The sequence below is a fragment of the Saccostrea echinata genome, unplaced genomic scaffold (assembly GCF_033153115.1).
Source record: "Saccostrea echinata isolate AGI-Se365-2 ecotype Australia unplaced genomic scaffold, CSIRO_AGI_Sech_v1 ptg000056l, whole genome shotgun sequence".
Taxonomy (NCBI): domain Eukaryota; kingdom Metazoa; phylum Mollusca; class Bivalvia; order Ostreida; family Ostreidae; genus Saccostrea; species Saccostrea echinata.
In genome coordinates, this window is record NW_026889805.1 from 7,354,003 (window position 1) to 7,369,535 (window position 15,533).

The 15,533-nt window shown below is 32.5% G+C and overlaps 1 protein-coding gene across 1 annotated transcript; it reads right to left on the bottom strand.

Annotated features, from left to right (window-relative positions):
* Positions 1 to 382: 382 nt before the first annotated feature.
* LOC133173748 (endothelial differentiation-related factor 1 homolog) lies at positions 383 to 15,508 on the bottom strand. Its single transcript, XM_061308772.1, has 5 exons — positions 15,336 to 15,508; positions 4,815 to 4,866; positions 4,487 to 4,647; positions 916 to 1,009; positions 383 to 799 (listed from the first exon to the last, which is right to left on the bottom strand). The coding sequence occupies exons 1-5, from the start codon at positions 15,411 to 15,413 to the stop codon at positions 744 to 746; spliced, it is 441 nt and encodes a 146-aa protein (XP_061164756.1). The 5' UTR covers positions 15,414 to 15,508; the 3' UTR covers positions 383 to 743.
* Positions 15,509 to 15,533: the final 25 nt, after the last annotated feature.

Sequence of the window (15,533 nt, forward strand, 5' to 3'; positions counted from 1 at the left end):
TTTTCCTACATGTAATTATCTCCCCTTGTTTAAGGGTTCCATCCCTATTTTTAGTACAAATGAGAGCCCTTGGGCCAAGGATACTCCGTGACAAATTTGAGAAAAATTGGTCAAGGGTTTCTTGAGTTATGGCCCATTTTCCAAAAAGTTCACAAATTTTGGTTATTGCTCTATATAATCTTTTAATAATATAATTATAGTTATACGACAGAATGAAATTTTTGGTGACTAGACACTCTCATGAAAATAAAGTTCTCGCAAATAAACAGTGATGTACACTATTACTTCTGAGGGGCAGTGCAATGATACAAGATTATTTTGTTGTTGTTTGACCATACTTCACTAATAAAGGCTGGTGAAAACATACAAGCAAAAACCATAATAAGTGTAGAAAGATGTTTATTACATCCATAATACAGATGTTCAATAAAGTCTGATTGTAAAATTGAAAAATAAATGGTACAAAACAGACATTGGATGTGGTGAACAATATTGATAAGAACCCATCAACCTAAGTTTTTATCAAAATAACTTGTAAAACAGTTTAAACTCGAACAGTAAAATACAAAACCATCAACCTTGCTTAATATAAAGAAGCAGAGTGGCAATTTGCATGGATCTGTCATTTTTCTTTACAGGTACAGTTAAGAAGCTTACAAGTATAATGACTCTATCTGCGCTGACAGTTTATATTACAAGATTACCACATCCATGTTCAAGTGTGGGCCCCAGAAAGGGATTCATCACTTTTTGGGGCCCCCAAGCGGTTGGCCCTTGTCTTTGCCACGTAATTTCATCCCTGAAAATAATTTTTTAAAAAAACAAAGTTAATTTTCTTTTCTACCATAAAAGCTACAACAATGTGAAATTTTTCTAATGATAAAATGCTAATTAGTTAAGCTTTCTAAAACTCACCAAGAACTCTCTCCATTTTGGCTAGTACTTGTTGGTTAGGGATTGCCTTTCCATTTTCATATTCAGTGATGATGTGGACCTTTTCATTTATTTTCTGAATTGAATAATAGAGAAACCATTATATGGCATTTCAAAATTAATTTTAAACCAGATATATCTGATAAGACTGTAGATTTACTGGTTTGTACTAAGAAAAAATGTACTTGTGGGGTCTTTTTTTAAGTTCTACATTAAATACAGAATCCTTAGGTGTATCTTAGTATAGGCTGTACCATGTTTTATTGAAATCAAACCAAAACTGTAGGAGGAGAACACTCTTTAAGATTTTAAAAAAAAAATTCTGTATTTAGTAATCTCACCAACATCTTAATGAAATCAAAAATTGATATTTAGAATTACATGTATATACATGTACATTGGTTTGATCTACCTGTGAATTAAGTTCAATTGATATTGAACCAAAACTGTAAAAAGAGCAAAGATTTGAAAGAATTTTGCAGAAATTTCTCCTTTTTGTGACTGCAGCAACATTTCTCATTAAAAAAAAAAATGGATATCCACAGAATTATGTATTTTGATGTAGTCTATTCATATTCAATTTATATATATATATATATATATATCTAGATTATAGGAAGGGTAGCATTTTGAAAGAATTCCACAAAAAAATTGCCTCTCCCCCTATAATTTTACCAATTATACTGTACAGTAGAAAACAAAGCTAAAATAATTCGTAGTGGTGCACCTCATTTAAAAATAATTTACAGTTGTGCACTTCATTTATAAAGTAAGACAACATTTCTTTCTTTGTCTAGGAATGTCTGTTAGGTTCTGCCCTCCCAAACAGATATTGCTTCCTGAGGGCCTGGAGATCCCTAAATAGGTCTATATAACTTGTAATTTGACTTCTTTTTATCCTTTATATCAATTCCAGATATTAATGTATGCTTTACTTTGTTCCTTATCTTCCAGGAAATGGCCAGGTATACACTATTCAAACCTTGCTTAATACTTATTTGTACATTTATAGTTCCCCAGAAAGCCAGTGACATGCCTAACAATCAATAAATTACAGATCCATGCATAAACATTAGAATTTACTGAAAAAAATGCAGAATAATAGAAAAATAAGAAGATATATAAGTAAGTTGGTTAATTTTTTGTTTATTACACAACATTTTTAACAAATTATGCTAAAATTTACATTTGACAATCTTAGGATATCTGTTTAAAACTTGCAGCCAGTTTTAAAGATAAACCTTCAATTGTTCAGTCTCATACAAAAAAAAAAAAAAAAAAAAAAAAAAAAAAAAACAAGATGTGTTTGTGAAACACTGATGCCACCGTATGGCATCTTATGGCGAAGATTAAAGTTTCTCAAATGCAAGTCAAACTCCAGGTCAAGAAATCAAAAATGTTGGTACCTAAAGAAAGGTCTTGTCTCAAGAAATATACCTGTGAAATTTGAAAGCCCTAGTACAAACTGTTGAAAAGTTATAGCCAAGGTTTAAGTTTTTTTAAAGTAAGTAAAACAGCAAGGTCAAGGTCAAATGGTGCCTAAGGGAAGGTCTTGTCACAAGTGATACACATGATCGTGAAATGTGAAAGCCCTAGAACCAAATGTTCAAGTGTTATAGCCAAGGTTTAAAATTTTTAAAAGTAGGTCAAACTCCAAGGTCAAGGTCAATGCCAAAATTGTTGGTATCTAAAGAAAGGTCTTGTCACAAGGAATGCATATGTGAAGTATGAAAACCCTAGCACTAACTGTTCAAAAGTTATAGCAAAGGTTAAAATCTTTCAAAATTGAAAAAGGTCAAGGTCAAAAGGTCAAGTTGTTGGTATCCAAAGAAAAGTCTTGTCACAAGGAGTAAACTGCATAGTATGAAAGACCTAGCACGAAGAGTTCAAAAGTTATGGCCAAGGTTAAAGTTTTTTTCAACAGTAAGTCAAATTCCAGGTCAAGGTCATAGGGTCAAAGATGTTGGTATCCAAAGAAAGGTCTTGTCATAAGGAATACACATGTGAAGTTTGAAAGCCGAAGCTTCAACTGTTCAAAAGTAATGGCCAAGGTTAAAGCCTGATAAAATTTTGCAAAAGTGGGTCAAACTCCAAGGTCAAGGTCAACAGGTCAAATATGATGGTACCCAAAGAAAGGTCTTGTCACAAGGAATACACATGTGAATATGAAAGCCATAGCTCCAACCAATCAAAAGTTATGGGCAATTTTAAAGTTTTTGTGGACAGACAGACAGACGGACAGGGCAAAAACTATATGCCCCTAAATCTTCGATTACGGGGGCATGAAAACAGATTTCAGTATAAAAATAAAAATTTTATTACAAACTGGGATGCTAATCTTAAAATTAAATTTGCTTTTTTTATTGAACATGTAAAAATTAAAAATATGCAACAAGACAATGGCTTTACATTTTTATGAAGAATGAAAACTGCCTTTAAAAAAATTTAGTCAAGTCACAAATAACCAATAATGTATAATAAATAGATCAAAGTTTTTAAATACCATGGACCAACACCTGAAATAATAAATCTTGAGCATAAGTATCTTTTCTTGTAAAATGAATCTATGCAATCTACTCAATTATTGCTAGGGATTTTTAAATGAACCTTGATGTGTTTATTTCAGGTTGTGATTTCCCACTTTGCTATCATTCTGACTGTTCCATTCCACAGAGAATTGCATCAATTCACAGGAACATTGAACAACCTTCTCAGTTTTGTCTGACATGAATTACATTTCTCTGAAGTTTAAGATTTGATATATACATGTATTTAGTGATGCCTGAACAGGCAAATCTAAATTCATTTATTTAAAGGATACTTACTCTTAGCCCCCTTATAAATTGTAAATATACCCCTGGCCAAAATGGCACCACTATTTTATCTAAATGTATCTAATGTAATGGTATATATCTATATGACATGCAAGGAATAAAATACAATTCAATCAATACTTAGAAAGTTATCAAATTTACAATTTAGTAACATAATTATTTAACCATATCATTTTCCAGTTACTTTGACTTTGGAATTTAACATTCAATATTCTATTTAAAGTTTCCTAAGTTATAACAGTGAACACAGTATAAATACTTCAATGCCCAACCTTGTTATCTCGAACTCAATGTGACCAAGAAAAATCTTCAAGATATTGGAGAAATCAAGATATTGAGGATAAAATACTTCAAGAATAAGCAGTTGGGACTTCAAATTACTTCGACATATCCAAGGTATTCGAGATATCAGTGTTTGTGATACTGAAGTTCAACTGTATATATAAACAGTGGTTTTAAAGAATGAAGATACATACACATGTGACCATAAATATATAATGTTGCAATATAGTTGACTATTTTGTGACCATAATCATAAATTGTGACAATATAGTTGACTATTTTTTTCATTCCAGTTATACTTTACTCATACTTTGATTGGGTGATTAACTTGATTTTATCCCAGTATGACAGCATTTCAGTAATTTTTCAGTTGATAATATGCAGCAAAATTTTGTGAGTCATATAAGCTATTCAAAGGAACATGAAAACACACTCACTGTAGCCAGATCTTTCTGAGTGAGCTTCTTCTCACTGCGTCCTTGCTGGATCAGTTTGGACACATCCATGGAGACTGTATCATGATGGAGCTCTTCTGTTTCACGGTCTAACTTGGCAGTGTTCTTGTCTCCCTTAACTTGTCTGTTATGACCACCATCATCTGTGGAAAAGATACATATAAATGAAACCCTTAGTGGTTTTATATCACACAATCATTCAATTTTAGTTAATAAATATTTTTACATTAGATCATACGGGACAAATCTTTTATTTTAATGTCATTGTATTCAAACAGGAAGAGGATGTATATGTAGAAGTCTAACTCACATTTCTTTGAAGTTTCCACAGTCAATCCTTGTCTTTGGGCTGAATTAATAGCCTACAATTGTCAAATATAAACAAACATCTGTAAAATGTGCAATTTACTGAAATATTTTAATGTGCAATATATTAAATATGTCTTGTTTTGTGTTGTTCCAGATGCATCATTCTTGAAATGAAAGCTTTTTATGATAATGTGCACACAGATCATTAAAAAATTACGCAGACTCTGTTTATATTATTTTACTCTTAGAGATGTCAAATAGCAATGAAATTTTACAGAATCATACTTCTTAAAAATTCATGTAAAATTTTTGTATTTTTTTAATACTGATTTATTTCTCCTTAAAAAAAAAATGCCGTTTTGATATACAGTATGCCAATGGTGACCATGGTGACATAAGGAGCACAGCAAAAACTTTCAATCTTAAAACTAACTTACAGAATCAAAAATGATACTTTATTTTCTATCTATAACTTGTCTGATTATTAGAAAATTTTCTCTAAAGCTTCTTAATTTTTTTGTTACATTATTACAAATTTAGATTTCTAATGTAATATTTGAAGTACCAACAAAAATATTATAATTTTCCTCTAATGCGTTCCCTGCAAATTCAACTGTAAAAATGATGTCCAGTGATTTGACTATTATCACTGTATACAATGGGTGAAGCGGGGAAGTCCCTAAAAAGTATGGGGGAGGCGTTTTCAGAGTATTTGGGAGTTTTAGGGCTTCTGACAGGTAAAACAGCAAAAGCAAGCATCTATCTTTCAAATGCAACAATTATGGCCTGTTCAGGCTATGCAAGTCGTAGATTGTCCAAATCATGCATGCTTTGACCACTTGATTGCCCTAAATATGAAATCTTTCAAATAGTTCTGAAGTGTTTGAGATGTATAAATAATATGGTAGCCAGACAAATGACCAAGACAAAGCTCAACTACTGCTGCCTTCCATGGGATATTTGTTTTTTGTAAATACATCTTACATATAATAAAAAAGAAAGATGTGACCTACATCCCTTTTCACTCCGAGGCATGAATTCAAAATATACTCCTCTATATGCTGAAAATGCTTCCCAGTAGTTTTTAGTGACTCCTCCGTGTAACCCATTGTATACAGTGATTATCAAATTGTTTATAGTGCTAGGGAAAATACCAAGTGAACAGAGACCCAAAATATGCTTGATGAAACATGTAGTATCAACACTGATGACACATGGAATGAATTCTATTGTTAAACTAAACTGGGTCCATGGGACAATACCATTTTAATGACAGAACATTCTAATATCTGGTTGATAATGAGTCAACCTTTCTGACCACAAAATATCAATAAAATTGACAATGAATTGTTTTAGACCAAGTGACACAAAGGAGAGAGAATCATAATTTATGCCATATTGTGGCATGTAATGACAATGGCCACAACGGAAACAGACCCGCTGTTCATCAGTCATGTACCAAACAATCACATAGAGTGAGACTAATCACGCATTCTAAAAGATCAGACCAAATTACTCCAACACTGATCCATCAGGGCCTGGGAAGGGGCCGCGCCATGCGCCATATGCGCATACTGTCGAAAAATGGCGCAATGAAATAATGGTGCGCAGCGCCATGCGGTGCACCCCGCAAAATGCGGGTATGCATGTTTTATTACTTTGTAAGTTCATCGCAGTCCGCGCTATCTGTATTCTTCATCGAAGTTAGATGGAATCTTGATATATTATATAATAAAATCGGAACCATCATTCGGTATATTGACATCCACTGGCATAGAAACAGTTTTTTTTCCCCATGTTGTTCGATTCGTAAGTGTCAATTCGTTTTCGATGGTTGACCACAGCTTTACCAGTTTACGAAAGTCACGCACATGGAAAATTTATATACCTTAAAATGAAAAACCCTTTCAACGAAGTCCACTTATTTTAGCCTGTCCCGTGATCTCTAAATCGTCATCGTTAAAAAATGGTGCTTTTGGTTTAAATACAATTTTTCTAAATACTAGTTGGTTAGAATCTAGATGACGATTGACGGAAAAATCATTTGTACTAGTCAATGTCATATGACTTGTCAATTCCTATCGCATTTTTCTTTTTAATTTTCCTAAATTTTATTGTCAGAGATATATGCATTATCCTATAGCATCATACTATGATTTATTTTGAATGGCCCCAATATATTTCCCCTCGGCCCCTTAAATTTCAAAATGGCCCCATCATTTTACGAACAGTGGGGCCATTGGCCCCACCTGTTGCTTGACCTTCCCAGGCACTGATCCATCTTCACTTGCTCTCAGTTCAATACAGGATCCAATATAAAATCCTTCTACACACTTTCAAAACTAGGGTTGGATACCGTTAAGGATGAAACGGTACGATACCATACTGGTATTTTTAAAACGATACGGTATTTTTAACGATACGGTACTATACCTCGATGAATGAGAAGAGAGCTCATTTGATAACAAATGTGCTTTCACCAATCTTCAACCATTCATTGTTATAATCTAAAATGAGTTTATAAACTATGTTATATTTCAATCTTTTAATAAATCATCAACAAAACAAATAAATTGAATCTCAAACAAATTAATTTAACTTGATACAGCTGACCGCTTCACCCAGTTGCCACTTGCTAGGACCAATTTTTGCTTGGTCGCACTAAACGACGAAACATTAAAAATGGATAGATATGCACATCACATTTTTTTTGCGACATTTTGCTTTTTTTTATTAAGGTCTTCCGTTCCAACGGAAGACCTTCTACTGATTCTGATGGTTAAGATTATTATTCTTTTTTTTTTCTTCTTTTTCCTAGACGCCAACTTTGAGACCTCACATCTCGCTCATTTCTCAACGGATTTTGCTCAAATTTGCAGAGTTTATAGACGTTACAAAACTCTATCAGAATGCTGTCAAACAGTTCAAAAAGTCACTTCCGCTTTTGAGTTATTGCCCTTTAAATGAAAATTTATTAAGCTTCATTTCCAGACAAAGGCTCCGAGACTACAAAAGCTGGAGCAGAAATTCTACCGAATTTAGATAATAGAAAGATTGAAGTTGTGCACATCGGTTTTTGTTTTTCGATTTCTGTATTAAAAATGGCGCTAATTAGGGGTCAAAATTTAGAACGCCTAAAAGAGCGAAAATTTAGACATATTTTCCTTTGTATCTTTAAAACTAAAAATATTTTGATAAAACATGTAGAATAAAAGTTGAGCACAATTTCAAGGCCTTTCATTTGACACCACTAAAAAGGGGCTGGCCCCTCAAATTAGGGATCTGGAGCCCTTTAAAGTTTTTGCTTTATAACTCAAAAACGGTAAATATTTCGAAATGGCTGTCGTTAAAAAAGTTGTTCTTTAACATCTTATTGATTTCATGAAAATGTTATTTTGTTCGAGTCTTGTGTTTTAAATGCGCCAGAAGCTTGACCCATATACAGGTAACTGTTTTCATTCAGCAAGTAAACGAGAGCTTTTCATGCGGGTAACTAAAATAAACTTACTATAAATAATAAATCTGGCTACATTAGATGCTAATATTCTTTAGAATAAGGTTCTTGAAGTGTTTTGTGCTTTATTTCCAAGTTATTTTTTGACAACTGTTCGTTTTATTTCATTTTTTTCAAAGTCGAATAAACCAGTCTACTAAAAAAGGGGAAAAAAGATAACCTTTTCTTCTTATCATATAAAAACAAACAATATACTGAGAAAATAAAACATTGAAGCATAGACTATTTACAGCCATTAAGTGTGCGCCTTTTACATTCACCTTGTGTGTTTACAATTATGTAACACCTCCCTCGATAGCGCGTGGCAAAGGAGGTCACCGGGGATCAATCGGCGTGTGTGATCCAGCGACCTAGTCATACACAAAACAAATAAGAGAATGGCCATTCCAAATTCATTTTGTAAACTAAGTCATGAGTGGATAAATATGTTGAATCTTTCAGATTATTTCATAATATCTTTGATTAAATCGCAAGTGCATTTTATTTAATATTTTATTCGCTGAATTACAGGAAAGTTGCATAGTTATTTTTATAAACAATTTATTTCTCGATATCGAGTTAATATCTGTTTTATTCATAATAAAATTCAAAATATGTTACCTTAATAAATTCCTACTAGTAATGGAACTTTTGAAACTTAAATGTACATGTATGTAATCTAATATACGTTCTTTTGTCGACGCCCTTAAAATGTACAACTGTATATATACAGAGCGCCCCAAATATATGCATATCGAGCGTATGGAAATACAAAATCCCACATTCACACGCGCCTCCAAAATATGTAGAATGAGACATACATGTACATGCGTAACTGTATTTGAATATTACAAATTAATTAGACACCTAACCTTGAACAAATTATTTTTTTCTACTAAACTTGTTATTGTATGCGAACAAAATGATAAACATGTAATTATTTATAGATTCCCATTATTTTTTCTGAAAATCAGAACACATTTATCAGCTCTCTTAAGGTTTTACGGATACATACAATGTACACGCATGCAAGTACAGAACATGCACGTTTAATTTATAAGTGCATATGCAAGAGCGCCCCAAATATATGCATATCGAGCGTTTGAAATTCAGAAAAATTCTAAATCCCAAGTCTTTTTTTCCCATTATCTTTGCAATAAAATATCGGTTAAACTGAAATGATTTTATTGATTTACAACATATATTAAAGTCAGTTATAGGTCCGCTGAGTTGATCATGAGTTGTTTTCATAACGGGTAGTCCTCCTGGCCAGTCATCGTCACGGTTTGTAACATCGTAATTACACAGGTAAATACTAAGATGTCAATCCATATATTTTCCATAAGAAATGAATTACCGGGAGATGTCTCGTTTTCTCTGATCATATATTAATTGACAGCGTTTATGAACAGCTGTTAAAACACAGACCTTTGTAAACCGGTAAATCACAAAAAAGAAAAATCCGAGACAAAAAACAGAAAATATAAATGTCTCTGGAAATAACATTGCCTTTAGATAACTAAAATAAATCAATGTCCGCCGATTTTTGAATTAATCTGAACATTCATTGATGTGTACCTGTACAAGCAGTGTGTATATTTTTTATGAAGCCTTCGTCCAAACGAACAATATAATAAATCTTGAATGAATTAACTAACCCCTCAGTACACACACATTCGACTACACCTGAAATCTAATCAAAATCAGATCTTTTTTACGGCCCGAAATTCTGATAGTCGCTGTATTTCTAATCTGATTGACTATACATGTACAGTACAGGCAACGCGGATCCCGTATTTCCCGCGTCCCGTCGCGGTATAAACACAACGCGGGATTTGGCCAGGTGAGACAGGTAAACCGCGTTCCCTCCGCGAGAAATTCATCACCTACCTGTCCCCGCCGCGGTTAAATCATCGATCAACTAGTATCGTAAACAAACGGGAGTTATCTCCCCGAACAGGAATTTTGCGAAATTCCCTCTTAAAAAAAAAACAAATTAAAATCCAGCAGTGTATGTATATTTATGAAAGTATTTTCTTTTATTTCGCAAAAGGTGAAAATAATGAATGAACAAAAAAAAATTGTAAAGCAGAATATATTTAATCTTTTTTTTTTAATTTTATTTATTATTATTAATTTTGTTAAGTTATATATCAATACTAAAGCGACATCTTTTTTTAAATAGTATCAAGAAAACTATTTATAAGCTGAGTCATTTGAGAGTTTAACGTGACAAATTTTAATATCGGAAATATAAGTTCTAATAACTTCTCTTTTCAAATTATATGCGATCTGCAATGTTACATACATGTACACGTGCTAAACAATAGTCAGTGCGAGTTCCGATTAACAGTTTTCAGCATTCCTATGAGGAAAAAAATATATCTATATACTGTTCATGTTTTTTTTTTTTTTTTTTTTTTTTTTTTTAACCAAATTTAGAACAATATAATTCATTTAAATAATTTCACTTTACTGTATTAACAGCTGATTAATGTGCAAGCATTTCCCTGAAATTTTCGAATGACCGGAAAGCTGTAATATTCGATGGTGAGCGTTTGCAGTGAGTGGGCGCGTGAACGTTATAAAAGATATCAATAAAATATAACAATTTTTTTCCCCTCGATATTTACTTCTTTTGTAAACAGTGGTTTGTTTTTAATTTAAACATTTCTCCAATTACAGAAGATGGAATGTGCATGGTGATGAACTTCATAAAACAATTAAAACGGGGGGGGGGGGGGGAGATATATCACTAAAACTTATTATTCTCAATAATACTCAAAAAAAAAAAAAAAAATCAATGCCAAGCTTACTTGAATATATTCTGTTTCTTTGTGTATTAAGTATTAGTCGCGATCATTTTCTGTGTATAGGGATTAGCAGAGCAAGAGCAGGAAACGGCATGCCCTAGGGGTTTCACACCTGTCCTAGAGTACCTGTGGTAAATTTCTCTGCATGTGCAAGGCGTTGTCTAGCCATACAACACACCAGTCCCTTCAACGTTTCATTATTTCTTCATTTTCAAATGTAACTACAACCATGAAAGATACGCGAGTCAATATATACTTTTTTTTTTACCCTGAGTGTATATTAAAAGGAAAAAGATCAATCATACTTTTAAAACAAATTAATAGAGTTTAAATGAAATAAAAAAGATCAAATTAAATTATGTTTTATTACTTTTTTTAAAATGCCGACGGGCTTGGTATTTATGTTTCTGTTTAACATATATGTACATAAGTAGAATGTAAAAAAAAAAAAAAAAAAAAAAAAAAAAAAAAAACGTACAGAATGTTACGGCACGTGCAACGTTTTTCCTTCGGTCAGTTTATTGATTTATCGAGTCCATCGATTAAAACAAAATATTCATGATAGAATTTCAATGAAATGAATTGCTTCTGGATTATTTTTTTTCCAGTTTCAATATGTCGTTTCTGTGAACAGATAATATACTGTAGCCGATTTATCAGTTTATTGTCCAGTTGTGGACTTTGACTAATTCTACGATCAAGTTTCTGAAAAACACCGAAATAGTGACAGCCACAGACACTGTTTAAGGTCTTCCGTTTAAATAGCACGATTAAAGACAAAAATATCTACCGAAACAAGATATAATAGCATATTTTGGTGACATGTGGTAGGTACATGTATATGATATTTTAGGCCCGATATCCAAGAGGGGTCCAGTGTTAACAAATGGAAGTGACTTACCTTCTCTATTTCATAATACCGCGGGTATGATTTTTTAATAAAACGTTAATTCCACGTTATTTTTATGGATTTTCCATATGGAATACATTGTAAATGTGTACTAGAAGATTAATTTATGGAAAAAGACGAATAAAAATATTCTTGGACTCCGGGGTGTATATTGGGGGGGGGGGGGGAGGGGGGTCCTGTCCACAAGCACCTGTACAGCATTCAAGCTTAAAAGACCATTCAAACAATACAAATCAGGAACAGTGCAAATCTTTTGAAATCAGAGGTAGAATCAAGTGCCATGGATCTGTCATGTTGTAAATTTTGAACTTACCGGTTGTCAGTATTTACTGCCGCCTGGTAAATTCAAAATTTATAGCATGAGAGATCCTTTTCATGCTAGCACTTACCCCGACACGAGACCTTATACGGTCTCATCCAAAGGACCGATCTCCACGTTTTACTACTTATCCAAACTGGACATAAAACATTCTCATTGAATTTTTTAATCATTATGTTGAACCTAACAAATTATTCCGACTCGCTGTATGATCTGAAAAAACATGGCTGAACTTATCCATTCAGAAACTCACAGACTGGGATTGCTTTTAACCAGTGTGTATTATGGCCTTGATGCAAGGTCATTTGGTCGAGTCAAGGCCACTGACAGAGAAACTGTAATTTCGCTACCGTATTTGTACTAGTGAAACATTGCTGGTATCATGCAGAGTGTGACATGGCCTTGACGCAAGTTCAAGGTCACTAAGGATTAGATGTTTTGACTGTATGTATGGACTAAAAGAACATGACATGTCACTGTGAACTTTTCAAGTCGTAACACACACATTGGGTTTTATGACGAGACTTTGTCATCGTTTGACGCAAGGCATTTGGAATGTTCAAGGTCACGTACATTCCTTTACAGTTTTTCCTAGCGAAATATTGTAAGTTGCTTCCCCTTACAAGATTGCTTACATGTATAACTTTAGAATGTGGCATGACCTTGACTCAAGGTCACTTCTTCCTTCCGCAGCTCCAACGGAAGACCTATTCGTTGCTTTGCAACGAGCTCGCTCTAGTTTACAATTATTATCAGTTTTTATAAATAAAATTAAAACACAATTAATGTGAATGTTTTTTATTTTTAAATATATGTATTGATTTACCTCGAATATCGGCAGTCAAAAGCAAGTATTGTACTAAGCATCCAATTAGCCTACCATTTCAATGCACGGAGAATTTTATTTTGGCGAGTCTGGAATCTCTTTTTTAAAAATCATTTTGAATGTATTAAAATGTTTCAAAGATTGGGAAATACCGTTATAAGTACCGGTATTAAATGAAACGGTATTTTACCGGTATTTTTGAAGTAACTATTCGGTACAGTATTGGTACCGAGTACCGGTATCCAACCCTATTCAAAACCCTTCATAGCCTATCCCCAGTCTACATGAGAGACATCATGACTGTTTAAAAAAGAAACTTAAACTTAAACTTCCATCATTAGATATCACTGATAACACATTTAGCAGCTACTTGAAGAATTTCTACATAAAAAAAATGTTAATTTGCAACTTCAGAACATTGAATTCACCAAATGTGGTAAATTATTATTTTTCAGTCAAATTAGAAAGAACTATCAATTACAAGACTACTTGAAATTTCCAATTAATAAATCTGCACGTTCTAAATTAACAAAACTGAGAATTTCTGCACACTCTTTAGAAATTGAAATAGGCAGATATTCAAAGCCTTGTATCCCAAAAGAATCTCGTTTTTGTCACTATTGTAAAAATGTTGTAGAAAATGAAATACATTTCATATATGACTGTCCTATATATAAAGATTTGCGAAAAAAGTATTACCCTTTGAACATCTATAATTTAAATGATAACATGTTGAAGGAAAATCATTGTAAAGTACTTTGTAATCCTGACAATGCAGTTCATTCTAGAAGACTATGCGAATTTTTACATGAATGTTTTGAATTGCATTCTAAAAATAGAGCACAATAATATATATTTAATGCATTAATTAGTTTATCTCTGTCCATATTATACTGTTTATACTATTTGCATAATGATTATGTATAACTTCAAGTTGTAAACGTAGTTGACTTCACTGATTTGTACACTTGCATATATGTATGTACTTTAGTATATGTTTTAGTAATCTGAAAACACACTGTATTTTTCATTTCGTTTGTAACATGGTTGTATGCCAACATGTTTGGTGAATCAATAAATTGAATTGAATTGAATTGAATTGTTTATGACCCACCACGATCACTACGTTCAAAATCCTCGCATTTTCTCCAGGTACCTCGGACACGCACGAAAACATACGGAGACCGTCGTTTAGACAAGGCCGCATGGAGTCTCTGGAACTCTCTGACTTTTAAACTTAGAGAATGTGTTTCACTGCCCAGTTTTAAAAAGGCAGGGTTCGAAATTCACTATATACAACTCGCAAAACGCGAGTTAGAATTCCCAAATTGCGAGTTAAAAATTAGGTAACTCGCAAAAACTTGCGAGTTGAGTTTTTTTTGCATTGAAACTGTAGCAAAATTATATAATATGACAGAACACAATACTTTTGATTTAAATCAGTAATTTAAATAAAAGTTACACTGTAGTTGTATTTTGTGTATTGTACAGTAGTTACTTTTTCCTTAAGTTACATGTATTTAATTTATATAAATTTAACTTTATATGAAAATTGCGAGTAGTCTTATAAAATTGCGAGTTCACTTTGTTGGTACTCGCAATTATTTGCGAGTTGTAATTTTAGGGAGTTTCTAACCCTGAAAAAGGATCATAAAACCCACCTATTTTTAAACTAGCTTTTAATTTGTGATTTCTTAATATAAATATGGCTTTATATTTAGATAGAGACATTATGATTAATTTTATTCACATGTCTTTTTTATGTATTTTAAACATTGTCTCTTTTTATATATTTTAATTGTAAAGCGCATTAGAGGACTCAAATTGATAGAGCGCTATATAAATTTTTATATTACAATTACAATTGAGTTTGATTACACTGTTTTACAGTAAAGGATGTGTTATTAACATGCAGATAACATTTACACCATGTTAAATTTCACAACTTAGTGAACTTACATCATCAAATTAAACTCTATATGTAACATTAGGATATTTTTTGTATGCTCTTCATCAATGTATCTCAAATAACTTTGAAGTGAAATACGACAATACAACTTCATTTGAATTGTAACAAATAAGGTTTGATAAATAGTTCCAAAATGCTGTTTTTTACGACTGATGTAATCCAAACATAGGGTAAACAAATGGACTATGTTACCTGCTGAGAACGCAATTGACTGGCTTTGGGTTGCTTTTTCCTAATATAAGTGACTTCATCCCACTCTGCCGTTGCCATTTTTACCAAATATATACTAAAATTACAAAAAACTAAAGCGTTTTTATATTAAGTTTGTTGCACAGTTACATGCAATGGCGTGTCCTTACTTTAGTGTTTACCAAATTAAGAAATGATGTC

What these genes read in the sequence shown, in the direction of transcription:
- LOC133173748 (XM_061308772.1), bottom strand. Translation starts at nt 15,413, where the DNA reads ATGGCAACGGCAGAGTGGGATGAAGTCACTTATATTAGGAAAAAGCAA. An exon ending in TGTGGAAACTTCAAAGAAAT is followed by an intron (nt 4,648 to 4,814) that starts GTGAGTTAGACT and finishes TCTTTTCCACAG; the next exon opens with ATGATGGTGGTCATAACAGA. An exon ending in CTCAGAAAGATCTGGCTACA is followed by an intron (nt 1,010 to 4,486) that starts GTGAGTGTGTTT and finishes TATTCAATTCAG; the next exon opens with AAAATAAATGAAAAGGTCCA.